General features: G+C 37.4%; 1 protein-coding gene across 3 annotated transcripts in view; it reads right to left on the bottom strand.

Annotated features, from left to right (window-relative positions):
- Nucleotides 1-27,572, bottom strand: part of UTRN (utrophin) — a 461,045-nt gene that overhangs the window by 335,605 nt on the left and 97,868 nt on the right. For all 3 annotated transcript variants that reach the window (XM_081037226.1, XM_081037224.1, XM_081037225.1), the window contains 11 exons: nt 17,545-17,637; nt 16,271-16,348; nt 15,806-15,898; nt 13,514-13,686; nt 11,047-11,162; nt 10,210-10,370; nt 5,565-5,768; nt 4,480-4,661; nt 3,626-3,776; nt 2,330-2,449; nt 1,272-1,373 (listed from right to left, as the gene is read on the bottom strand). In XM_081037226.1, the coding sequence (XP_080893352.1) occupies nt 1,272-1,373; nt 2,330-2,449; nt 3,626-3,776; nt 4,480-4,661; nt 5,565-5,768; nt 10,210-10,370; nt 11,047-11,162; nt 13,514-13,686; nt 15,806-15,898; nt 16,271-16,348; nt 17,545-17,637 (1,473 nt within the window). The remainder of the gene's footprint in view (nt 1-1,271; nt 1,374-2,329; nt 2,450-3,625; nt 3,777-4,479; nt 4,662-5,564; nt 5,769-10,209; nt 10,371-11,046; nt 11,163-13,513; nt 13,687-15,805; nt 15,899-16,270; nt 16,349-17,544; nt 17,638-27,572) is intronic.

Genomic DNA, 27,572 nt, shown 5'->3' on the forward strand with positions numbered 1-27,572 from the left:
TTCCTTCAGTTCTACTTTTTCACAAGATTCTTCCTTCTATATCACTTTGAATGGCAGAAAGCCAGTCAAAGGTCAGTTTTTAACAAAAAACATTGGCCAAAATACTAGCCACTCCCTATTTTTAAATGTTTTTAACTACCAAATTAAATTTTTTTTCCAATTTTTAAGTTACTTTACTTAATAGAAGAGTAACACAACAATTTTCTCTGGCACTCAATTGACAGTCTCCTACTGTCATAGGTAAAATTTAGGTAAAATTTTACCTATATCGATATGACTCATTGACCTGAACACAAGGGTCTGAGTAAATGTACATATTTGTAAAGTGAAATATAAATACTTCAGAAATCAGAATCGGGTCCATTATGTGATTCTTAGTAAGAAAATTCTGACCCATGATTGGGGGCGGAGGGTTGTGATTAACAATGTATGTTGGGACAAATTTTGCAGCCTACTTTTTAAGATGTTCTCTCTGCCACCGTATTTAATAAACCACAAAACATCATACACTTGTTTTTATCCTCTAAAAAGAATATAGTTGCTATTTGTGGATGGAAATGAAATGTATTTAAAAGAATCAAAATGGACACAGATATATGAATAGAGTATCTGCTTATTTTCTAAACCACAACTGTTTGGCTTTTGGGGAGAAAAGTTTTGCTTATTTGCATTCTATTTTGATGGCTGTTTTTCTGGGCCACCACTCTGACTGAAAACTTAAGGTGGCAGCTTTGCACCAAAGGTTCATTTGCTGTGGTAATCCTTAGTGGAAAAAATAACTATTAACTGAATGTAAATCAATGGTGTTGCTAAATAACATTTTCTACTTAATTTCAGTAGTTATTCTGGTTAAAAATCAATAAAAATTCTTGTGATTCAAAGTTCACAATGTATTGAGGGATCTGTTTATTGATTTACTGAGCACAAACCATATATATATGCTAGGCACTGTGTTGGTACAAGATCAAATACATCACCCATCACAAATGCAATGAAAATTATGTCAAGCAAATCCTGAAAGCAGCATATCTAAACACTAACATTCTAAATAATAAACACAGATCAAATTGTTATTACCATGGAGCCATACAATACAATCTCTTTGAATAAGCTTCATGATAAAATGGAGACAAATCTAACTTTAAAAATTATAAATATTTGTAAATGTTCCTTTAGAAGAAAAGCGAACAAGATTCTATTTCTAATGCCATAATTAAAGACGAGTTACTTCTCACCATCTATTTTAACCATTATGGATAACAGATTCGTACCTGTTCTTCCAATAATTCCTGCCACAATACATTGATTTCTTGTAACCTATTCCAACGTTCTTCAGTCCACCGGCACACTGCTGTCCAACGTTCACCGAGTTTCTAGGAAAGGAAGAAACCACCCTGTGTCAACAGAGCCTTAAGAGACAGTTATCATGATCCTTGAATTCTTGATAGCTGTTGTTCTCTACTACAGAGTAGCAAGTTATAAAAAGTATATATATTTTATAAAAGTTGCTTTAAAATGATATGGACAAATCCTATAAATTTAAAGATGAGAAAAACTAATTCCCATAGAATGTAATTAATTATTTTATAGTACATAGCTAGCAAGTACTTGTGCACCAAAGTCTCAGAACTACCGTACTGGCCCACTTTAAATGATGATGACACAAAGGATGATATAATTTCATGTGATGAAATTACATTCTGGAAGCTACTAAAAATCATAAACCAGCAACATCATATCTGGTAATTAAAGTATTGTTCAAGTGAAATACCAATAAATCTCTTTATAAAGACTTATAAAGATACACAGTAGCCTTTGTGCAAAAAGAAGCAATTTGTTGGGGTTCCCAAAACTGTTGAAATTCACACATCGATTTACCAAAGGCAATGGGATATTAAATCCCACATGGTTGAAATTCTCAAACTTCAATATGCATGTACATTTTTTTAAAGGCAGATCCACTGGACCCCACTCCCAGGAATTCAGGTCTGCGTGGAGCCCAGAAATCCACATTTTAACAAATCCCTCAAATGATTCTGAACAAGAAGCCTGTGGACCACTTGTTGAGATCACTTCCTGTGATTCCCAAAGTGTTAGTATTACCCACAAGGACCCTGGCCACTCACCCCAAGGGCTGAAATAAAGGAATGATACCAAGGTCCTCCCGTAACCCACAGGCTGTGGAACCCCTACTGGGAAGTACAGCGTAATGTAGGTTCTTCTACTCTTCTCAATAAACAGTGAGACGGGACATGAAGAGTCAGGCCAACACGTAACTGGGTCTAGACCACAGGTCCCTTGGGATTATCCTCCTTTTCAAGGTCCTTACCTGTAACTGATCTTCTAGAACAGCGGTAGCACTCTCACCACTGTTTTCATCAACAATTACCACCATGTGAGTTAATGAATTTACCTTCACCTGTTCAGCCTCAAGATCATTTTGCAAACTCTAGGGGGAAAAAAAATTTAGGATCTACCATTATTTCCACTCTTTTCACATTTGCCTATTTAAAATCCACTCATTTGTCAATAGTAATTAAGGACATTTAATGAGGCATCACGTTTAAATTTCCAATCATTACCCTAAGTGTTCCACTAATGAAATAAGCCTGTTCTACATATTTACATTTCATTATGAACCATAGCAGTTTGAAAATGCAATGTTAGAATGATTGCAAATGGGATGTCATTACTTTTATTCCAAGTTCTGGCAACAACAACCAAAAAATGCAGCATAAACAAATGGAGGGCCTAAACTAGGAATTAAGATAAGAATGTAGAATTTAAGTCAAAAAAGTCCCAAATTTAACTATACAGAATCAGAGGTCATTTTCTCTAGGGAAGCATGGCATAAAGTGAGAGATAAGTAGATGCTATTTGATAGTCAGAAGCTATTCTGATTAGGTGCCTAGGAAAGCAATTAAGGTTACACAGGTACCTTCCATTCTCACCTCCTCTGTGGGAAGAGCATGGCAGGTCCTAAGATGTATGTATTTGGTAATTTATTTAAACACTACCAATAGTGTTGTCAAATGCCTCAAGTAAGGTTTAAAAATCCCTACCATTTTATTCATGAGTTATCTAGGTATTTCATTGAAAAATCAAATTCTTCAAATAACTTGCAGAGAAGCTATTTACTCCACCTTTCTTTGACTATCAAAAGTTATCTCCTAAATTTGTGACCAAATTACATTGTCTGCCAAGTTTTGCTTCTTCACCTAGTGCCCGCTACTTTCCTAGCTCAGAGAAGAAGCAGTAGCTTTCCTTAAAGGATTAGGTACAGACAAATCTAGGGTTCTGCTACTTTACCCACACATGACATTAATACTAACACACCAGGCTTCTTAGCCACTTATAGGTCCAAAACAACCCTTGAGAATCTTATAAAAGCGATGTACATTCCTAAGAAAATTATCCATAGCCATATAATATTTTACCTGTGCTTTCATCTCGGACAAGTCATATCCCCATGGACTCCACCCTCTAAGTTGCTGAATAAAAGACAACACTGAGAGGAGGCCCACCTCTGTGCTAGTGATAGAAGCCATCAGCCCCTGAGAATGCTATGAGCTGCCTTTTTATATTTGATTAAAATAGGTATAAAAGAAACATGAGCCGGATTTACTTTATGATCTTCTAGCAGCTTTTGTAGAGATTTTAAATCATCATCCAGGGGACAAGTTTCCATCTTTTGAATGCGTTCTTCGGTGAGTGTTAACCAGGCAGAGAGCTGTTGTAGCTGCTTCTTCTGCAGTTCCATCAGCACATCATGCAGCCTGTCCGTGAAGGAACACAGCATTATTCCCACTTGCTTTTTCCCTTTGCAAAGGCAAATACACATTCCAGGCAGCAAAGAAATGGGCAATGAAATGCATTCCTGTCTAACCATTTAAAGTAGCATTTAATCTTTAAATATAGAAACAAGCAAAAAACTTTTATTTTCTTCCTAAATGGAGTCAATTGAATGCATTCAAAGAATGCAAATAACAGCACCCTGTATTCACATCAGAATCATTGTTTCTTCAGTCAGGAATTCCTGCTTATTAAATAGGTGGAAATTGCAATGGAATGCATTTTGCTCCTTAATACACACTGCAAGAAAGAAAATGAAACATGGAGGGACAAATGCTTTAAAAAATGTTACAGAATGGAATTGTAGATAAATAGTACATTGTCCTGTCTTCATATTGAGTTAATGGTAAGCCAATTTTAATGCTGCAAATCGATAACCATCCATCTGAAATGAATTTTCCCTTTTGCTAATGTCTGTACTCTCAGCTTTTACCTTTTAATTTGGTAAACACATCAAAGGAGAAACAAAGATCATATAAAATTCCAGCAACATTACGAAAAGAGCCAAGGTTTTACAGGACAAGTTCTGTAATTATCTCGCTTTCACCGGCATGCAAACCTTTATTCGAGCTAAACTGGGAAACGCAGTCTAAGGAATCCCATGTTACTTTCTTTGCTTCCACTCACCGGGACTGTCTGTCCATGCTCTCCACCCGCAGTGCCTCCCATCTAGCATTCAGCAGGGTCATTTGTTCCTGAATCTCAAACTCCTCCTCATCTGACAGAGTGCCCTGTGTTATCAGCTGGTTTCCTGCCTGCAGGACACTCCCCACACTACTCTGGTGTGCAGTCAGCTCCATCATAAAAGCCTGGAAAGAGACATCATAATAATTTGTGAGTTGATCATGGCAAAAAAAAAATTAATAAATTGTTAATACCTACATATCAAAGCTACAAGAAAAGGTAGCTACGTAGAGTGCAAGTAAAATGGACTTTGATCCAACTTTTTACGCTCTGACTATAGGAAATAAGCAGCTGGCCTAAGTAAAAAGGGGAACAAATCAAAGAGGGCAATAGTGCATCTGATAATACCAGTTATTTTCAAGTGAATGCTGATTATACTACTGAGAGATTGTAAACATGAAATTATGAGAAAATATAATAAACAAATACACCATGTGCACCCAAGAGGAACTGCTTAAAGCATATGATTTCTATTATTTTCAAACCAGAACAGTAAATAACGCCTATCAATTAACAAAAAAAGTACTTAATCAACAAAGTAAATAAATCTCCATATAGTCAAGTCACTACATAGTAATATAATATATCCTTGAAATAGTAGAAAATTTTCATTGTATAAAATTATACAAGAACACTGGATATAACATTGGCTTAATCATACAATAAATAAAAATAATCATATCCTGGGGAATATTCGAAATATAAAGATTTGGTGTATTCATTAGTCATTTTAACTATAACAATAAACTTCAGAAACAAGCAGTGCTGTGCACTGATTTTTGTCAGTGGCTCCACAGACTATACAAATTACGATGATAAGATTAAAATCTGAAATCGAATTCCAATGCAGTTAACCATCCACTCCAACTTTATAACAAAGCCCTAGTTCAATGTCAAAAGTCCTAAAATAATGCCACGACCTTTCTGTGGAGCAGAATTCAGTCAACAATAACTGTCAGGAGAGAGCCCCCGATTACCGCACAGCTGCCACCACTGATAGGTTTGCTCATCAGCTACAGATGACTTACTTCGTGGGTGGCAAACTGATCTTTGACTTCTTCAACATCATCAGAAATGTCATCCTGCTCCTGGAAAGTGTCCTCAGCAGAAAGCAACCAGGTCAGCACTTCCTCGAGGGCGATCTGATAGCTGTCCAGATCCATGTCCACCTCGGTGACAGTGCTGGGGGTTTCAGCACGGGGACTGTCATGCTCGTCCTCTGGCACTGAGCTCTATCAAAACAAAGCCAAGAAAACACCCTTGAGCAGTGTGAAGAGAAGGTAGTCAACAAAGACACGCCTCGGGTAGGCAGCCCTGTGTCTCAGGCCCTCAGCAATGTGAGCAGGGCTGTGAACTGGTCAGAACGCATTGATTCAACGTGCTGGGATGGCAGAGGGCAAAAGCAGGAGGCACTCCTAGATTCTGTGCTCATGGGGATTCTAACATCGTTAGGAAGAGTAAGATAACCCACATGAATCATTTCTGCACAAAAATAAAATGGCTATTAGCACAGTTAAAAATGCCATGCTTCCAGGAAGAGATGCTACATGAGCTCAGCAAGGGCTAAAACAGGAAATGTTTCATTGAGCATCATCTTGGGCCTTGAAAGATAAATATAATTTAAAGAAAAAGAGATAAAAATCAGAACTCTGCTTTAACCCTAGTTCAACTGCTTTTACTGAAATGCAATTTAGCATTTTATTTTACACACTGAAAGGCTGCCACACATACAGGCTGTTGTACGGATAGTAGTTTTTTTTGGAGGTAGTTATCCTCTAGTTTACTTGTTGGTCTTTTTTTTGAAAATCCCATGGGAATAAATTTTCTCAAGCTCTTTCTAAGCAATATTTTCTTATATACTTCAGAAGCTTACAACCAAATGAACTATCCCGTTCATTTGTTCCCTTTCAGAGCAAAACTGCTTTGAAAATTTGCCTACAGCCTATCACCCACAGTTTTATGTTATTTCAAACATACAAAAACATATAAAGAATAATATAAGAAATGCTCATGTATTTAGCAGCTACAGTTTGTTAACATTCCCTTTCAGATTTGTATGCATCCCCACCAGACAACTGAAAAGGTTTTTGCCAACGTCACCAATAACCTTCCCACTGACAAATCCACTTTTCTAGCCTCATCTTCAGAGTGACCATGTAATTAATCAACAACCTGGAACATTTTTTTATAAAAACAGTGCTAGGCCAATACACATCCACCAGAACCATTCCAAGCAAACCCAGAGATTTGGTCACCCTCTGTTTCTCACTTAGCAGCGTTCTACCTGACTGGCTAAGCCCCCCGACCCCCACACCTCCCGTAGCTCTCCCCTCTTCAGTAACACCACATAGGTTTAGCTCCTGGTTAAGTAGCGTTTGCCAATCTGTAAGTAATGAATCTCCTCAAAATTAAGTCCTGGGCCCTTTTTCGTCTCTCTGCATACTTTGAATGGACTCGTTCATTCCCACTGGATTTAAAGAACCGTCTACATCCTACAGACATTTGTCTTTATATTACTGGTCCCAAACGCCTAACTCCTCTGTCCAACTACCTTAACATCTTCGCTTCAAAGTTATCAGCATATCAAACTATGTCTATGTTTACCCTTTATTGTTTCCCCAAACTTGTTCCTCCTCAGGCTTTCCCATTTCAGTAAATGGCTGCTTCATGCACTTACCACCTCCAACTAATGACCAGGGAGCCAGCCTTGGTTTCTCTTTCTTTCATCTTTCACATTTAATATGTAAGCCATTCCTACCTTCAAAATGTGACCCCAGTCCATCCAGACCTTTCCATCTCCACAACCACCACCATCTGTCCTCAGGACAATAGCCTGCTAACCTGCTAATTGGGTTCTTACTTCCCGTTGCCACCCACACTCCTATCTCTACAATCCACTTCTCACACAGTTGCCAGAATGATCTCAGGAAAATGTAATCACATCCTAAGACTTCCCCACTTAAAATTTTTCACTGCTTTCTCAATGCTCTTAAGATACAATTTAAAATTCTTAACATAGTTGACAAAAACACTGTAACAGCAAGAAACTGAGTGAGTGATTGTGAGTGTGTACGTGTGTGTAGGGTTGGATTTCAATAGGTTAATCAGGGAAGACTTTTCTGAAAAAGTTCCATTGAAACTGAGGGAAGACGGGAAGCTTGCCATGCAGTTTGTGGGTAGAAGAGCATTTCATAGAGAGGCACCCACATGTACAAGAATCTTGGGGAAGGAAAGGAAAAAGTCCACGTGACTACAATGCAGTGGCCTGAGACGAGTTGTGGAGGTAGGCTGGGTCTTGTAAACTACAGGACAAGATTAGGTCTTTAATTAGCATGAAGGCCAGAACAAAAAGAAAATATACCCCAGAGACATTATGGAGGAAAAAACAAACAGACTAGTAAACTATAGACAGGACTTAAAAATATGAACACACAGTGAACACACAGATAAAACACTGGGTAATCAGGAGATAGATGGTGCCAAAGACAGAAAAGAGAAAATGAGTTAAGCTCTGGACCTAAAATTCTGAAACTGTAGAGTCAAAATAACCCTGGAGACCACTTAGTACCAAACCTCTATGCTCTAATGAGAATATCTGAGAACTAGGAAAGTGAGTGAGCAGCCAAAGGTCGCTGAGATACACACTGAGAGATACACACTAGGGTCTGGGAGGGGGGAGATGAAAGGAATTATCTAAAGGCAAATGTTCGGAAGGTATTAATTAAAACACAAGAGGAAACTTTTTAGTTAAAAAACAAGAGAGATTAATTTAAAGAGAAATGCAGGAATTATTTGCTGACCACCTAATGCTCTACAGCACAGTTTCGTAGAAAGAGCAAGGGAAAAAGACTGGCTATTAGTGTTCATTGCAAAGTAGCAGATGGCAAGCTCTGTCAGAGGAGATGATGAAAACTTGACCACATTTATTTCTTCAATTAACTTAATTCAATCTCTAAGGCACTAATGAAAGCATGCAAATGAAGAGGTTAATGTTAATACACTTGTTCTTTATCAAACAGCAAAAGGATTCTGCAATTCTTATCTTGCCACCCTAAAGCCTAAACAGAAGCACTAATTTTATCTACATATTCATCATGAAAGGCAAATGAAATTTTCCTTTTTAAGAGAGAATGGCTTTAATGATAAGAAGTAAAATATCCCAGTTTTCTAACAAAGGGAACCCAATCCAATAAAAACATGATTCTGAAACCAAAAAGCAAATTCAGAAGGTTTTCTGAGCCACTTAAAAGGGTGCAACGTTAATGTAGGATAATAACTATATTACTAGAGGGAAATGCTTCTCAGCATTTTTTTAGTCAATTATAAAAAATTACAGCTTTTCCTCAGCATCATTTGATTTTCAAAACTAAAAAGAGCCCTTGGTTCACAATCTGGCCCTATCTCTTGCCCTCTTTTCCTCAGTAAGTTTTTTTTTTTCTTTTCCTATAAATCATGCTATTTTTCTGAAATGAACAAATTAAAAGGACTGGTACCTACTACCCCCAAAAAAATCTGAAATAATAAGTTTTCTGAACCTTGGAGAAAGAAAAAGATATGCAATGCCAATTCAAGATCATTATCATTATATGAGAATTAAGTAACATTTTTTAAAAGGAATTTGTTTAGTGAGAATGAATGATAATACCAAAACAAAGTGAGAAGGAAAAATTACAATAATAATAGCTGCTGCTTACTGAGTGCTTATTAATATTATTTTAGAAACTCTGAATTCATTATCTTTATGAACTGAGTGGTTTTATCCAAATTTTACAGATGAAACTGTGGTTGAGAAGGGAAGTAACCAACCCAAAACAAGTAGGAACAGGGATAAAATTTAAGCTTCAACGCCCATGTTTTCTGCCTCTCTAAAGTGTTTTTCCTATTCTGAAATTCATGTGTATCTTTCTTGGTTGCTAAAGCGTTGCAACAAATGACTTTTTAAAGATCACGCTCAACTATTAAGATTCTCTCATTTTATGAAGTAAGAGGACTGGTTAGACTGAAACAGAATTAAGATAAAATATAGATTGATTCAAGGCAGATAATTCAGGAAGAAAAATTCATGACTTTATATCTCCTGGAAAAGAAACAAGAAAAAAAACCTCATTTATATCGTAATGAATAAAACCAATGTAAGCCTTCAAGTGAAAAACTCCCCAAGTAACATATTGTCAATTATTCCTCCTAAATGAAAGGGAAAATAAAGCTTGTATTTTGATAGTCCTTGTGAAAACATAACGGTAAAATCCTTTTGTTAGAGGCAAAAGGAAAATTATTACTTGGAACAAAGCTAGGCTGACATGAGCAAAACCATCTTCAGCATATGATGACAGTGATAAAAGATGGCGACCAAATGAAAGAAAAACATCGGTTCTTAAGCATGTCATGAAGCGGGAGCACGATCACAGCCCGGAACCCTAATGAACTCCAGCTTTATTGTGTGAAATAATATATTTTCCTTCTTAGTAAAATCAGTTGAGACATGATTTTCCATTACATGCATGTGACATGTGGCAGTGTTCCACCTGATAAACTGAACTTCTTTCTGAGGCTTACGTAAGTTGACAAACCAAGATGTTCTCAGGTAAGAAAAAAAATCCCCTAAAAGTATTTTTGTCTAGTACCTAAACGAAATATGGCAAGTCAAACATTTCAATAAAAATTGACTTGTACCTGTATATTCATTTCTCCTTCTTCACATTCTTTCTTGTATTTCCTTGGCAGTGTCTCTACTTCGCGGATGGCATCTATAGTGACTTGCTGAGGGAGCACCTCAAACAAAGATGTTAAATACATAATTATGGATTTCTTGTCAGGAAGCTGAACAGCAACATCTGAAAGTGGAAGAAAATAAAGGCCACCTTAAATTAGATGTCCAAAATATGTGAATTGCTCAATGGTAGAAATAACTATCCTGAGTACCCATAAACAATACAATTACATAATCTTTGCAATACCATAGGTCAGTAAGTTTCTGTTTCATATATGAGACAAAGGCAAAGACAGTCACTTATTTTTGTTCAGTATCCCATTTCTTAAAATTCTTCCCTGAAAGCTTCCCCCAAACGTTCAAAGACAAGCTACCAGTTAAGGTAATGCCACAGATTTCATTTATATTATGAAAATAAGTCTAGACTTCAACTCTACAACATTTGTAACTAAAATTTTTACATCATATGCAAAAAGCTTACACAAAAATGCATTGTAATGAGATAAGCCAAATACTGAATTGTTTATCTAATAATTATGTTTTTCTAAAACTTTAAATCTTATACTGGTATCAAATAACTATTCTCCAATGATGTCATTAAATTTCTTCCTAAAGGATCCTACAAACTGTTTAGTACAAAGGTAATAATAACTTGTCTGCAATAAAATGATTTGCACCATACCTCAAAAGGAAAATCACTACTCAATTCTCATAATTACTTCTAAAAAGAAAAACACTGCTTTTCAAGTATTCAAAATTGTAAAGCAAAATCAAAGGTGAAATTAAACACCAGACAATACCTTCAGGATCTAACAGCTTTTCAATTCCCAAATAAGTTTGAGCCTTGCTGAAAGCATGTTCAAGTCTCTCAATTGGAGACATTTTGACAACTCTATCCCAGCTGAAGAGTTCAGGTCTGAAATATTACCATGCAAATAAAATGCAATAAAGATGAAATATGTGATCATTATTATAATCTAATACATTTCAGTTTTAGATTTTATTTGTGAGTTTAAATTAAAAGTTTAATTATACATCTCAAAGGCTTGTCTAATATATAATGTCTTAAAGTAACATAAATATGAAAACAACAGGTAAAACATTCTAAAGTTTTTATGGCAGTTAAATATGCCATTTAAAATTTCTAGAGTAACCACTAAAAGACTAGAAATGTCATATAATATTTCCTAAATAGTAAAAGAAAAAAAGGGGAGGGGGGAGAACCTACCAATACAACAAAGAAAAAAGATACAGAAAAGAGAAATGAAAAGCTCAAAAGAATTGGTAAAAATGAACCTAAATACATCAATTATCACAATCAATGTTGGTGGACTAATTCTCCAATTAAAAGACCAAGATTAGCAGAGTAGAAAAATCCAGCTTTAATCTGCTCACAGGTTACTCCTAAAACAAAGGCCCTGAAAGAATTTCCCTCTAGTCACCTTCCTCCACATTACTATTGTCTAGTATTTTATTTCTATCCTGATTTTATTTTAATCCCACAAACTGGGCATTACTACTGCTTTGACTTAACCAAAAGTTGATCCTTTTTTTTTTTCCTTGCACTCTATCTGTTCTTGCATCTTAGACCTAACTAACCTAACTTCTGAGATTTGCCTCCTCCATTCCCACCCCAGTTCCCTCTCTGATTTCATCTCCTATTACACCCCCTACTCATGCCACTGTACCCACTGGCCTCCTACATACCAAGTATCTCCTGCCCTCTTGCCAGATAAATTTTGCTCGAGCATGCTTATCACTTCTTTATACTGTACAACTTACAGTTTCTTTTATTATTATTTTTTATTGTCTGTTCCCCTCTGTTTGAATGTAAACTCAAACAGGGATTTTTGCCTATTTAGTTCTCTATATACAACCTGTGCCTAGCACAGAGACAGTACTCCACAAATACTTTTTAAATAAATTAAGTAATCAATGAAAAAAAGTTTTGGCTAAAATTCAAGTTTTCTGACAACAACTAGTTGTCTCTTAACCAACTAGGAACAAAGAAAAACCTCCTAAAACTGATAAAGGAGAAGTGAAAGAAGATTGGGTTTGGGTGTTGTTTAACCAGATAAAAAGTATATCAAAAAAGCTACAGCAAATATCATTCTTATGGTAAAACATTGAAACTACTCCCTCATTATCAAGAAGGAAATTTTCTGCTCATTATCACCAATTCAAATCAACATTGTATTGAAGGACGAGGCACAAATGAAGGGAAAAGAAAACAGAAGATAAAAAACCTATTATAATTCATGGACAGTCTATCAAAAAAAATTTTTCAATCTACAGAAACAAATTTAAAATTTGTAAAAATTTAACAAGTTTCCAGATCTAAGCTGTAAAAAGTCAACTTTATTCTTATAGACCAGCAAAGAACACACAGGAAACAAAACTTGAGAAAATAAATAATTTAAAATAGTAATAAAACATATAATAAATTTTGCCTTCACATTGAAATCCTTGCTTCATCTGAAATTTGTGGGTATCGTGAGGTAGGGATCCAATAAATTATTTACATATGGGTAACCAATTGTGCCATACCATCTATTAATCTGAAATATCGGTTCAGTTACATGTCAGGATAGAGCTATGTGAGCTCTTTATTTGTCAGGTTGCAGTATATGAAACTGCCATTCTTATATGTCCCATAGAGTCAAATATTAAGAATTTCACATGGTTCAGCCTATAGTTACATTAGCGTACTCATAGTACTACATAGTCTTAATCAACATAGCTACATAATTAATTTTGGTTTCCATTTGAGAAGTATTTCAGCCTGGATCTTCTTCTTCATGAGTGTACTGGCTCTTCTTGGACCTTTGGTCTTTCACATCATTAGAATCTGTTTACCAGTTTCATGAAAAAAAAAATCACTTTCTGTATTTAATTGGGATTACAATAAATTAATAGAACTTTCCTTTTGGTACAAGATTGAAAACTAACACAACTCTTTGTACATATTACTGGTTCGTGCTGAATGAGTAGGATTGAACTGTAGTATGTGGATCGTTTTACATTTTTTTAACTTATAAAGATGTAGAGGGCACCATGGAGTTTGCACGGTGCCATTTATGTCTTACAGAAATGAAGACTGGATGAGTAGTTTTCTTCCATGTCTTTCTTTTCTTAATGTTTTGGTAGAGCGTGTGCAGAGAGGATAGTGGTGGTAGTGGGGAAAGGGCTTTGGGAGGAGTAGTAAGGGAGGAGCAGAGAGGAGTCACAAATTTGGAAAACCCGCGTCTGAGTAGAGTCATGTCTCACTTATGTCGGTGGAGCAACGCGTTAAAGGCAAGTCCATCCGTCCAGCTGGTGGTGAAATTCAGGACGTTGACCTGACTGTATGGCCTGGTGGACTGGCGCACCCAGCTTAGCAGGATCTTCTCGCTGTTTGTCTGCTGCAGGTCTGACATGATATCCTTCATGACATCTTTGACCTGTGTAAGAGAAACCATGCCCGCCTATAACTTAAAACAGTTACTGGAATCAAGTACTTGAATAAGGAATATTAGATTAATTAACTATTAAGGATAAGGTCATTGGTATTCATTTCATTTCAAACTTTCCTTTAAACATTAGAAAGATAAATGCATTTTGAACAGGAATTATTTGGGGTACTAGGATTTGGAGATGATTGTTACATCACCTTTACACATTATGGTAGTTTCTATATCTTAAGCAATACTTATATTAGGTTTGGCTACAATGAACATTACTTTCATAGTCACTAAAAAAGTAATATTTTAATACTACATATTTACAAAGACCATTTAATAGGAATAAAACTTAGTTTTTATTTTCTACAAAAACAATGATGCACAGAAGAACTTTTGACTGACTATAAAATGAAAGACAGCTATACCTTTCCTAGTGGCACTAACAATTATAATCAAGAACTAATATTTTACAATATTAGTCTAAAGTAATACATGTGTTTTAAGTAAGTGCTCAAAGAATGATGTGGACATATCAAAAGGAAACAAGAGCTGATTTAAGTGGATTACATGGGCCAAATCTAGGACTCCATGTATATCAAAATAAATAACGATAGTAGAGAATTATAACCTACTAAACAAGTGAAAATCCCTGAGGGTGCACTGATATATGGATGGATGGATGGAAGGATAGACGGATGGATAAAGATAGATAGGTGATAGATAGATAGGTGATAGATAGATAGATAGATAGATAGATAGATAGATAGATAGATAGATAGACAGACAGACAGATAGACAGATAGATAGAGAGATAGAGAGATAGAGAGATAGATAGAGAGATAAACAAGAGATAAGGGAAAGCTCTTCCTTACAAGTACAAAGCTGATTAATAAAATGTAGAAGAAATGATGAAATTAGAACATCAGTATTTGCCAAGCATCATAACAATAAATGATCAGGTAAGAATTATGAATGGATCTTAAAACTAATGGACAAAGATTTGATAAGCAGCAAAATATTTACACAGTTTCAAAGTATATCCCACAAGATATTTTTTAATAACAAAGTCACTTTACAGTGGAGACACCTGCAGATACATGACCCAAATGATGAAAGTTAACACTGCCAGAAAAAGCCAGTACATGCTTCCTGATGTGGTACACTGAGAACTCAATGTCACTGTCGTGGCATTCCTGCCAAAAATGAGTAACCTGAATCTAAGCATGGGAAAGTATCAACCAAACCAACATGGAAGGCCAGTCTTCAAAATAACTGTCCAGTATTCTTCAAAAATGGCTTTCCAACTTTGAAACATAAAGAAAGAATCTATTACAGGATAAAGAAGACTAAAAAGACATAGTAAATTAATGATAAATATTACTATTATTATATACATTTTATGTTATGATATTACTATTATGTTGTAGTCATGCAAGAGAATTCCTTGTTTTCAGGAGAATGATTTGCTTTTTAGAAAATACACAATGATGTATTTAAGCAAAGAGAAAGGGAAAGAACATAGATACATAGACAACTGTTAACATTTGGGGAATCTGAGTCAAAGGTATCTGGGAATTCTCTGAGCTATTTTTTTTTTCCAACTAAAATTATGTCAATTTTTAAATTTAGTATTAAAAAATATACTGTTTTTCTATGCCAGGAAAATAGAGCAGTCAGTCTCTTCCATTCCAAATTGTTATGAGTTCAATTGTGTTCTATTTTGAATAAAGTCCTAACCCCCCAGTAACCTCATAATGTGACTGTATTTAGAGATAGTGTCTTTAAAGAGGTAATAAGGTAAATTGAGACCATATTGGGGGGGCAGTCCAGTATGACTGGTATCGTGGTGTAAGAAGCATAGACTAGAGTACGGACGCTCACAGAGGGAAGACCACGTGAGGCCGCAGAGAAGACAGCGTGTGCAAGCCAAGGAGAGAGGCCTCAGAAGAAACCAACTCAGCTGACACCTTGCTCTCAGATTTCTCTGGAACTGTGAGAAAATAAATTTCTGTTGCTGAAGCCACTCAGTTTGTGGTTCTTTAAGATGTCAGCCCTAAGAAACTAATCCGCAAATGATACATTTTCAATTCCTATAAAGAAGTGATTAAAAATTTCCCACCTGCCAGTGCAAAATGATGCTCCAAAGCAATCCCAGAGTCAGTTTGTGATTTCCGTCAACAATGTCAGTTCCTCCTATATTCACTAAATCCACCTAGGAAAATGAGAACAGGATTTTTAGGACAATGTCTCCACAGAAGCCCAGGTTTTTGTTTCAGCACCTTTGGACAGCAATACCAGTGCATGATGGGAGAAATTTCATTTTAGAGAATCAGGTAAGCCTAAATCTCAAAAATGTATGATTTGCACCCTAGATCAACAAAGCAATCAGGAAAAGCACGACTTTTCCTTCACTGATAGAAAAGGTTCAACACTTCTCCTAAGAAAAATGTTTCCAAAAATTAGTTGAGGCCAATGCACAGAGCAGGCAGCTGGCTTCACAATGAATAAATGAATGAATAAATAATTTTCACAATGAATCATTGGGGGGCACCAAAGACCTCAAAAAGTCACAAGGCAAACTTACATTGTTCTGATGTAAAACCTGCAGCACTCTGTTGACATTATTTAAAGCATGTACCCTTGTAGAACCACGTTCCTTCGGCTGGAAAACAAAACACAAAATCAAATGAGACAGTCCCTCCACCTCCTCAGTCACGGACACTGAGAAGGACAGAGAACAGCATCGGTGCCAACTGCTCTGGCTGCTTTCTCAGGCCACGTGCGGGTCAACGTCGACAGAATGCAAACTCCCTCACCAACAATATTTTAAGATATTAGTTCCCTAGTTTATCTGTACACTGGAATCTCCCAGGGAGCTTCCAAAACTACCACTGCCTCTGTCTGACCCTACCCCCAAAGACTGTGACTTAGTGAGTCTCAGGTATAGTTCAGGTTTGGAACTCACGGAAAGATTTCCCTGGTGATTCTAATGTGCAAACAAATTTGGGGGCAAAGTTTCCTTTATCTAAATCAGTCTGGATGCAGAGGGATTTAGAAGTAGCATCACCTCCACGCTGCACAGAGCAGGGGGATTCAGAAGCACTCTCCCAGGTTCCAGCTAGCATTACAAGGGCTCGCTGGGATGGCAGGAATCACCACCTGGGGAAAGGTGATCTTGGCAGCTTCTTTCTGCCTCACTGGCCAGGGAATCTTATCTGAGAGAGATCAGCCTCTCCAACAGGGTCTACCCACCATCTGGAATGCAAAAGGGAGAGTGTAACAACCCACCGTTTGGCAAGAAAGGGATTCATCTCCGGGAGTGCATCTCTCTATGCCTTTTATAGTAATTCTACCTCTGGTGTTCAAGTTTGCACCCACAAAATGCATCCCCTTCATTAGCAGAGTTACTTCTGTGTGACAGTACAGTATCTTGCACATAAAGTAATAGAGTGGGATTTGATGAAGAAATAAATGCAAAGATAATACTGAAAACCTGAATAAAAATGTCATAGTTTTTAACAACCTTGTTTTAATATTTGTTAAATAACAGTTTACTGTGTTTGTCTCTACACTGTCTATTACTCAAAATATTATACCCTCTTCTCATATCCATTCTTCTTTGAAATTCTCTGCTGGGCTAGCTGAGAGCAATAAACTTCTAAGGTAATTATTATCTTTGATAAAAATGGCGCCTTCAAGAAAGCCTAAATATTGCTCTATCAAAAAATTCATTAAGAAACTCTTTTTTAATATTCCTATTTCAGCTTTTACATTGTAAGTACACACAGTGAGTCTTCAGGTATCAATAAGGATCAGAGACAGACACTCCATTAAGCTGGTTCTCAAACATTCTCTCACCAGTGATGTGCCTGTAAGGCCTTCTAGAAGATCCAATAGTTTCCTTCCATCTTTGAGGTCTGTGAACATATCACTGATGGGTGGTTTCCCACTCTGTATAAGAAACAGTGAAATACCAGTTAATTCAGCAGCAGAAATTCCATACATGCCTGAAACAAATGAAGGGTTTCATTTTTTTCCTAATTTAAAATTCTAGATGATCAGCAGACTATTGAAGTTTGCCTTGAATTGAAAGAACAAGTACAAATAAAGAGAACTTTGAAATCTCATAAGAAACGTTTTAAGCTGAAAGATTTAAATTGTATTATTTATTAGAAAGGGAGTGAATACAACTATGGTTAATGTCAATATGACTTGACGATGGTATACATTCCTGAGAAGACATGATGAAAAGATGCATTAAAAATATAAATGAGGATACGACACCTGGGTACAGAGGCCAATGGAAAGTGTGTGGATTCTGATTCCATCACTGCCCTTGACATTCATTGTATGATGCTGTCTTTCTGCATTTCCATTATGGGAGCAGATCATTTCATCATCAATTTCAGCTCCTCGGTGCTACGTCTATATTTCTAGCTATTACTTTCTGAATGATTAGGACACTTTGGGCTCTGTGCCTAAGTCCAGTCCCAGTCCAGTATCTTGAATGACAAAGCTTATAGAATTCTTAAACTTTCATCCCTGACTGATAAATAGCATCAGCTTCCACCGATGAACATACTTTAGTGTCTGAAGCCAGAAGACACAACCCCTTCCAGGCAGACGCTGACCTTTCTGTGTGTGTGTGATCTGATGTTCAGTTTTAACCCCAGTTTGACCATTAATTTACTGGCAAACCTAAGTCAGCTACTTAACCTCTTTCCAAATCACAGGTTCTAGTAAAGATTAAATAATTAATACTATGTGAAAATGTCCATAAAACTATAAAGCACAATGTAATAAATATTGTATCATTATGTTATATCAAATTATTCCCTTCTAATATAAAATCTCCACAGAGATTAATAGTCTCTAGGTCCTGTCAATAATAAACACATTTTATAACCTTCTCACATTAAAAAAACATACATAGTCATATGAAGCAAAATTTTACTCTGAGCTTGAAATGGAGGAGGGGAGAGGGACCCATCCTGAGGTTTCCTGAAACGTGGCATTTATCCCTTTTTTTCCTCTTCTCTTGATGCATTACGTTTTTAATTAAGTATAATGTATAGTCGGCTAATGATTTCTAACATGTCCATGTATTCCATAGTCCATGTATTCTAAATGAGAGGAAGTATGGTAAAGTTTTCACCACGGACACAGCAAAGAGTAAACTTTAACTTATTCGTGTCAAAAACAAAGCTGCTTTTCTCTTCCCAGTGGCCATTTTCGTGAGCAGCGCTGGGGATATGGACACACAGATCATCTCCACAGACTGTAATAACAAACAAATTTGCACGATATGGGAGACTCCTGCCAGAGGCAGAAATCCTTCTGGAGGCACAGCAAGGAGACATTTCTTGCACATGAAAGACTTCCTACCCGCTGTCAGTGAAAGTACAGGGGAGAAGTGGTCCTCGTCATCTGCTGCCTCTGACCTTTCCCCTCTCTAAACCAACCAAACTACACTTCAGCAAAGCAGCCACCAAATAATCAGATTCCCTTTCGGGGAGAGCTGACCAACCCTGATCTTAGAGAGAAAACACAAGAATATAGGTAAAGTTCATGGGAGACACAAATAGGGCTATCTAAGCTCAGAAAGGATCTTAAGAAATACGGATGACAAGGGCAGCTAAATAACGTCCAGGCAGCATTTAACTCTTCTCACATCCATTACCCACTTTCCAAAAATAAATAAAGAGCATAAAACAGCAGCATATAAAACAAAGTGCAGGTAAAGATTAGTCCGTATTACAAATAATTCTGAATGTCCATCAATGACCTGTAGACAGGAAGTCTCTTACCTCCTGTATAACTTTGGGCAAGTTACTTGGCCTTTCTGTGTCTATTTCCTCATCTATTAAAAACTAAGACAACAAATGTTCAATAAATAGTTGATATCCTCATTCATGTCACAAGCATAACTGTTGTAAAGGTGCCATAAAATGTCAACACTATCTGAAAAGATGGATAAAGCAAATAAGCACTACTTCATCCCAGGACTGTAAAAGCAGCCTGTGAACCTGAGTACTTGTTGGTGTCAATTCACAGAGAAAGACCTTTCCAGTCTTTCTCTTTTGAATTCACTAATATGGCAAGCCCTAGGAATACCTCCCATTCAAAAATAATGAACATAATCATACAGGAGCACACTTAGGTATGCACCATGAGACAGGGCGTAATTCAGACTCACTGGATTATTCTTTAAACTCTGCCACTGCTGGTAAAGTAGGAGGCATTAATTAAGAGGAAGCATTTATTTTTCTGCATGAGACACACTTTTCATTTCTCTCTGATCCATTCCATTCACTTGTTTACTGAACAACAAATTTGGAGAAATGTTCCCTGTGGAGCATTCTGTCGAAACAGAGATGACCAAGACACACCGTCTTTCTAGAAGTTAATCATCACTCACACAAGGTAACCAATGACTTTATTTTCTTTAAAAACAAAAGCAAAAATCCTACAGTAGCAATTCTTTCTTTATTCTGTTTCAAAATTTCAGCTAAATATTGATGACAATCAATAAGAAATATATTTCATGTTGTATCCCCTTCTCCCAGCACTCTCCCACCCCACCCCTAATGGAGGTGTTATTGGGGTGTACTCCTAGCTGGTACCCTCCACATCCACCTTCGGGATGGCTGAAGAGAGGAAAACACAGCCAACCTGTAAATCTCCCCCCTGACAGACTGAAGGAAAGTACCTTGGCTCATACAAATCCAAAACTGTGGTTTAAAACTTACACAGAAAACACAGTGGCGCCACATATATGGCCAATCACTACAAAATTCTACATATTCCTGACAAACACAATTTAAGAACATCCCTGATATGAATGGAAAGAACCAGCCTATGCCAAAGAGCAAGTTCCACCTACAATTCGGGAGAGTAACACCTGGAGGTGTGGTGATTCGTGCTTTGTGCCCTGGAACAGAGGTCAGAAAACTTCTTTTATAAAGGTCCAGAGAGAACCTGGGATGGGCATTGCTGGCCAGGTGGGCTCTACTGAAATTACTCCTTGAAACTACTCTACCCTATTGTAATTTGAAAGCAGTCACAGATATTACATAAAGGAATACGCTGATCAGAATGATTGCGTTCCGATAAAATTTATTTGTGGACTCCGAAATTTGAATTTCACATAATGTCCACGCGCCACAAAATATCATTCTTCTTTTGATTTCTTGCAACCATCTAAAAACATAAACACCATTCTTAGCTCACGGGCCATACAAAACCAGAGTAGAAACAGGAAATGTTCTTCAACATAGTAATAGCAATCGCTCAGATGTTTTAAGAGATTTCGATGTGTTATGTGCCTGTAGTTTGTTTTTTATAATAGTATTTTAATGTAAGGAAGCAAACCTAGAAGTGACATGACAAGTGAGAGGCAGAACTGGGATCTGATACCACAAACCGGGCTCCAAATCCGTGTTCTCAAAGTCTGTGTATAACTGCTACTAAAATTATGAGGGCACAGGACGGCAACATACAGGGCAGGAAAGATCTAATCAGGTGGGTGGGGGTTGGGGGAGAAGAGAGGAGTTTATATTTATCGATTTCCCAAAGAGAGTAACAAGATATATGTACATCACATTTAAATGGACTCAAAATGAAGACTATTTTTTACCAAAGCACTCGGTTTTAAAGCATATCTGGTGCTTTCGTATCACAGGCTCTGAACATGAGATCCACCCTGAGGAGCAGTCTGAAAATGTCAGAAGTCAACATTTAATAAAAATAAAAACTGATTCATCCTGACAGTCAAGCTCTTATTTAGATTTTTAATTCTTTGTAAAGACGTATTTGTAGAGACTTCTCTGAGAGAGAGAATACAGTTTAATAATTCAATCAGACAAATATTGGGTGAATACCTCCTTTGTGACTGGCCTTGCAGAAATGCCTCCCTCCCCATTCACAAGAGAGGATTTCCATAGTTTTCCAATAAACACAAAGCAATACAAATGAACTGAGAGGGCAGATAAGCGTCATGTTGCATTTAAACTTAAAAAAATTAAAAAGGCAATATGATATGAATCCAGATGACAGATGTTGTAGGTAACCGGCTCTGGTAGCCCCCTCCTTTCATCCCCTTTTTCCCTGTTCTTCTTTGCACTCTCATAGCACCAGTTCTAAAGCCACAATTTTGACAACAGGGACCCACATTAATACCTGCAGATGGAATACTGAAGCTCCTGGATTTAAGTGTCAGAGGACAGAAGTAAACGTCATCACAATGCACGAGGAGCAGGTGGGATCTGTGGGAGGGTAGGAGCTGCAAATACATGACATGTGCATGTGATGGTCTAACAGAATGAAGGAAAGCTGATGGGCCCATCACACCTGCAGCATCAGCCAGCTCTCAAGGCTGAAAGCAACAGCCAGTGCTGAGTTCCAGGTAACGGTGGCATGTGGGAATTCCAGCCCATTGTCATTTGGACTTTCGGTATTTTTCAAAAAAAGCTGGGAATCTGAATTTATACATGTAATAGCCTGATATATGTCACTTTCGAAAACATTGAGCCAGATAAACAAATCATGTGTACAAGCATCCCAGATCATAGGGTGACTGATTAGCAATCTCTGCAGAGGGCACAACCACATATGGGTGAAGCATAAGATTAGTCAACAGTGAATCCTCTGAGGAATTGAGAAACACTATGGAAAGGACATGCGCTCCCGTGCACACACATATACAGACACACACACAAAACACCATCCCTTGGCTAGGGAATATAATGCAAAGTACCAGCAGAGTCATTATACTTGTTCATACCAAAAACCAAAGGAATCATGCCAGATTATTTCCCTGTCACTCAGTCCCCACTTCTCATTTCTACCTCAAAAACACATTCTCCCCATCATCGCTGCTCCCACTCTAGTCCGCGCGTTCAGTACTAGGCTAACTGATCTCTTTGCTTCTGCATGATAGCCAGAACAACTTGATTTTACGGTGCAGATCACATGTCGTGTCCCTGTTTTAACCTAACAGACTCCCATTATAGGCAAACATAATCCAAACTCCAAACAAAACACCCTCTGTGATCTGGTCCGCATCCTGTCTCTAGTCTGATACTGTACTATTCTCCCTCTTCCTCAATATTCCCAAAACATCGTTATTGCCATCATAGGTCAAGTTTTTCAGCAACAATAGTAGTAGTAATAGAAAAATACCTATAAACGATTGAATAAGACGGGAAAATTCAGAAAGTGCAGTTTGGAGTGCTTCAAAGGGCAAAGGGCTATTTCCTTATACCGACAACAAACAAACCAGAGGTGAAGTTGGGGCTTGGATTTTCCATTTGGAAGACTGCTCCGTGCCTCTCTGTGGTGTGCTGTGATGACACTGACCAGTCAGGCTGACAAACGCAGTCCTTGCTTTCAAGGCACTCAGACTCTACACACATGTAAACACAAGAAGGACCAACCGAACATGGTGAGCACATTCAGAGACTCATGAACTAGCTTGGTTCTGCCAAATTTCCACCAAGTAACAGACACTGTACAGAGACAGAATCTGTGCAGTGAGTTACCTAATCCCATTATAAGCAATCAAATTAGAACTGTGTATAATAAAAAGTGAAAAGATAAGTTTTTAAATGCTTTCACCACTAACATGTCTGATAACAGTATCTTACAAACAAATAATAAATGTGAGCCCTCTGACACTGTTTGGCTATTCTGATATTTATTTATGCCCTGCCTATTTTCAAAACAGGATTCAAGGTGGCCCATGCAATTCAGTCACTATCCCTACTATTTACAGTGTATGTGTATATATGTCATATATACATACACAAACATATATAGTATATATACCATAATGTATTTGCATTCTTTTCAGATTAGTCTGATGCCCCCGATCAATTGAAAAATGGTGCTCCAGCATCTGATAACATTGTAAGTTCTATAATCTCACTCTCTCTTATTTTCCTTTGAGTGATTTTTCTTTGCAACGGGTTGGTTATTTTAAAAATTCAAAAAGAAATGAGTAATTTAACTTAATATTTCTTTTAATATTTTTAGACTCAGAATCTTTAATCTATGAATCCCGAATCTCAGCACTGACACCAATGTCGCATCCTTCTTGGCTCTTGCGATTCTTCATTTTCTTCAAAATCAATAATGCATCAGTTGAGAACACAGTGTCCAATCTCATTTTGGTTTATTACAGTGCATCTACTTATAAATATATATTTTTAAGTATTTTACAACAACGAAATGTTATACTTTTCTCTTGGTAGTAGAATTAAAAGTGGCGCAAGAAAAAATTTCTTTTTTTATTTCTTCTGTTACCTATATTTTTGTAATATGTATTATTGTGTAACTAAATAATAGACTTTTTAAAATGCTATCTCCAGTCAAGATGAAGTAAACTGATAAAACGAGGTTTATCACAGCTTTGAAGTGTGTAGTTTAAACAATGAAGTGAAGACTGTATCATCTTCAGCACGGACTTTGTGATTTAACCCCATGGTGGAGGAAAAAAGGCAGCAAGGCTTTTGACTGAAAGCAGAATGAGCGCTACGAAATGCCCCAGCAAGGCCGGAAGCCCTTGACAAGGCAAACCGGCAGGATGTGTTACAGTCGCTGAAAGAACTGGTGTGCGCACAGCTCTCAGCCTTCCTCTTTAAGAATCATGGTGGCCACCAGAAGATCTTAGAGTGAGCTGAACAACAGTCCACTTCGAAGCTGGCGTGGAAGGGCGGAGGGACGGAGACACGCAAGAGAAACAGATGGCTCAGGTAGTCACACTAGCACCACAAGACCCACAGAGCCAGGATTTACGCAGCGTTCACGTGGGAATCAAATCAATGAAAATTTACCTGAAAAATTACAATATACTATAAAACATAAGCTAAACCAAGTAATACCTTTCAAGAGCATCAGAAGCCATACAGCAAGTAACACAATTTTGGGTAAGCCAAGTCACTGAGATCGTGCTGACGAACCTGGGGTGATCAGGAACCACATGTGGGGCTCCCACACGTGGCAGCCAGAGGCAGGGCCACGTGTATACTCCATGGGCAAACAACCAGTCTGCACGCTGAAGAAACCCAACTCCACACGCACAGCAGGCATGTGTGAAGGCAGACTCAGGAGACAGCGCGGCTCAGCCCACATACACAACTGGCAAAGCAGTGGCAACGTCTGAAGAAGCAGTTCCTTAAAAGATGGTGAGGCCTCCATGGGACCAGGGTGAGGCCTTCTCATGGCCTTGATAATGATCATGGAAAGGTAAGTAAGTGACATTTTCTTGGTTTGATAGAGGAGGGGCAGCTGCCCTGCTCCTTCCTTCCCCTTAGGGTGTCTCCTTAAAAACATATGAGGCCCAACTTTTTGGTCAGGAGTTAGATTAATTGTCTCTAATTTTCCAATGCAAAATAACAAAGACCTCAAACTTTCCTCAGGAATCTTTCAGGAGGTAGACAGGAGACCCCCCACAAGGTGCATCCATTTGTCTCTCCAAGAGGTAAGTACCCATTGTTCTTCATTCTACGTTACGGTATAGTTGCATGAAATTCTTCCAGACTTTCCAGTCTTTTACCAACTGCCTGCATGCACCCAATCTGATCCGTACATTCAACAATAAATTGTGTTTTCTCAGTGTTTTATATTGAACAGGGGGGTTTATGTTGGCATAATTTTTTATTTCCCCAACAAGGAAAACAGTGTGAACTCCCCCTGACCCTACCCTCCAGTCTGGCTCCCCTCATGGTTAGTGGACAGCTACCTGTAGCAATTGGAGCTGAAAGCTTCCTGGGCCAGGTGCAGCTGAAAATGGGTGTCCTAGCTCTGCTTAACAGAAAGAGCTTCTTTCCCCGACAACTACCACCACTGCAACAATCCTCTCTTTATAGCTCACTGGCCTACCCACCCCTGCACCAATCAGGGCCCATCTCTGAACGTGGAAATGCTGAAGTCACACAGCTGAATGGAAGAGCTCTGCTAACCCCTTTCTAGGTAGAGGATGAAAAGTCGTTTCTCTCGGCAGATCGATACCAAAGTTGATCTTCAACTACAAAGACTCAGCATATATTACCAAATGTGTTTAACAATTACAAATACTAATAGGCTCAGTCAAAATCATTTATTAAGTACTCACTCTGTACTTGGCACAGCATGTGAATTTTTTTTTTTTTTTTTACGTTAACCATAATAGCCGGGTGAAAGTCATTTTGCAAGTATGTTTGGAACCAAAACAAACAAACAAAAAAAAAAACCAAATTGAATGAAAACAAACAAGAGAAAAAAAAACAAGCAAACTTACATAAGATAGCCAAAACCTATTAGGAAGCTGTTTAGGAATATGGAATGCATTTTACTGTTTGTTTCTTAGAGGTACTGGTGAACAGACATAAACTGAAATGTCTTAAGGAACCACTTGAATGGTTATGGTCCCTAAAACAATTAGTTGAGTTGCTATATCCCTAGTCACGAAAACAAATCAATGGTAGACCCAGTGTGTAAGTCTCAAGCTCAAATCTCTGCTAGAGATGCTGTTTATCATGACACAAGGAAGCTTGTACAATCTCTTTAACAGTGCTAAGGAGGCTTAGACACCTGTGAGATGACTTAGTTGAACCCTCCTCTACAAATCTCCCTGAACATCTTTCCCCACTTCTATTTTTGTGGCCATCAACTGCTAATATGAAAAAAAAATGGGAAAACTATAGCACACTAAAAGCAATGTTCCACTGCCTCCAAAAGGAACACATTTGAATGGCTCTTCACCTTGAAATTTATAAAAAATTCTCCACAGATTTCCTCGTTTATGTTCTATCAATTGAAATTTCAGGTATGCAATAGTAACTAAATGAAAACTTGGCTCACCTTTGTCTTCAAAAGGGGAGAAGCAGATATCTGCCCAAACTCAAGTTCAGCAATTTTAAGTTTGCATATTCTCTACCTAAACTTTAAGTGTTAAAATGTTTTTTGAGAATCACTTCACAAAATTGATAAAAATGCTTCTGCAATTTGTATGTCTCAGCTCTGCCAGATGAGCAACTGTGAAAGACAGCCAAAGAAAATGCAGGCTTAAAGTCAGAACACACTTCCCAACAGTGAAGCAAGAGGCCTTCGCTACCACCCTCAGGAGAACCAGCCCACAAACAAACTAAAGGTTTCAAATCAGAGGGAACAGAACACTCACGCTTTACCCACCAGGCAATGGAATAAAGTGGGCTTCATAAGCCAATGCTTAATTTTTTTCCATTTCTGTTTTAAAATATATGTATATCACAGACCAGGCATACCACAAGTTGCAAGTACCAGGCAGGGTTTTAATTTAGCATTTGTAAGTAATTATGATCTCCCATAACGTTTCACAATAATGCCTCGATATTTCTTAGCAACGTGAGTCAAATAATTATGATCAAGTGTGTTTTGTAGCTAGAGAAATAAAAACGAAATGACCTGAAAAAAAATTGGCTAATAATTTGCCAGAGGTCATAAATAAATGAGCAGCATATCCAGGAAGAAGTGTTTAATTTCCTAACTGTTAGCTTCTTTAGATAATCATTTTCTTCTCAGCTCTTCATAACTTTCCAAAATCTAGTACATTTTTCTACGCTGTGTGATGTCTCACGATACCTAAACTCCAAAGCATTGTGTACCCTATGAGCTATTAACAAGGTCTTATAATAGAAAGACTATGTATTTATAGTGAATGCTGTCTTAGCTATTGTATTTCTATATATAAAAATCAAAATGTGGTTTTAGATCCATATTATTCAATATTCTTAAGCTCTTTACCAAATCCCTTCAGGAATGAGTTGTGCCGATTTAAGTTTGAAATCTCATTTTTTTCTACAGTAAATTTATACATGGTCCTATTTGAAAAATCCTATCCAGTAAACAAGAGAATCATATATATTAAG

The sequence above is a fragment of the Rhinolophus hipposideros genome (genome assembly GCF_964194185.1).
Source record: "Rhinolophus hipposideros genome assembly, chromosome: 3".
Lineage (NCBI taxonomy): Eukaryota > Metazoa > Chordata > Mammalia > Chiroptera > Rhinolophidae > Rhinolophus > Rhinolophus hipposideros.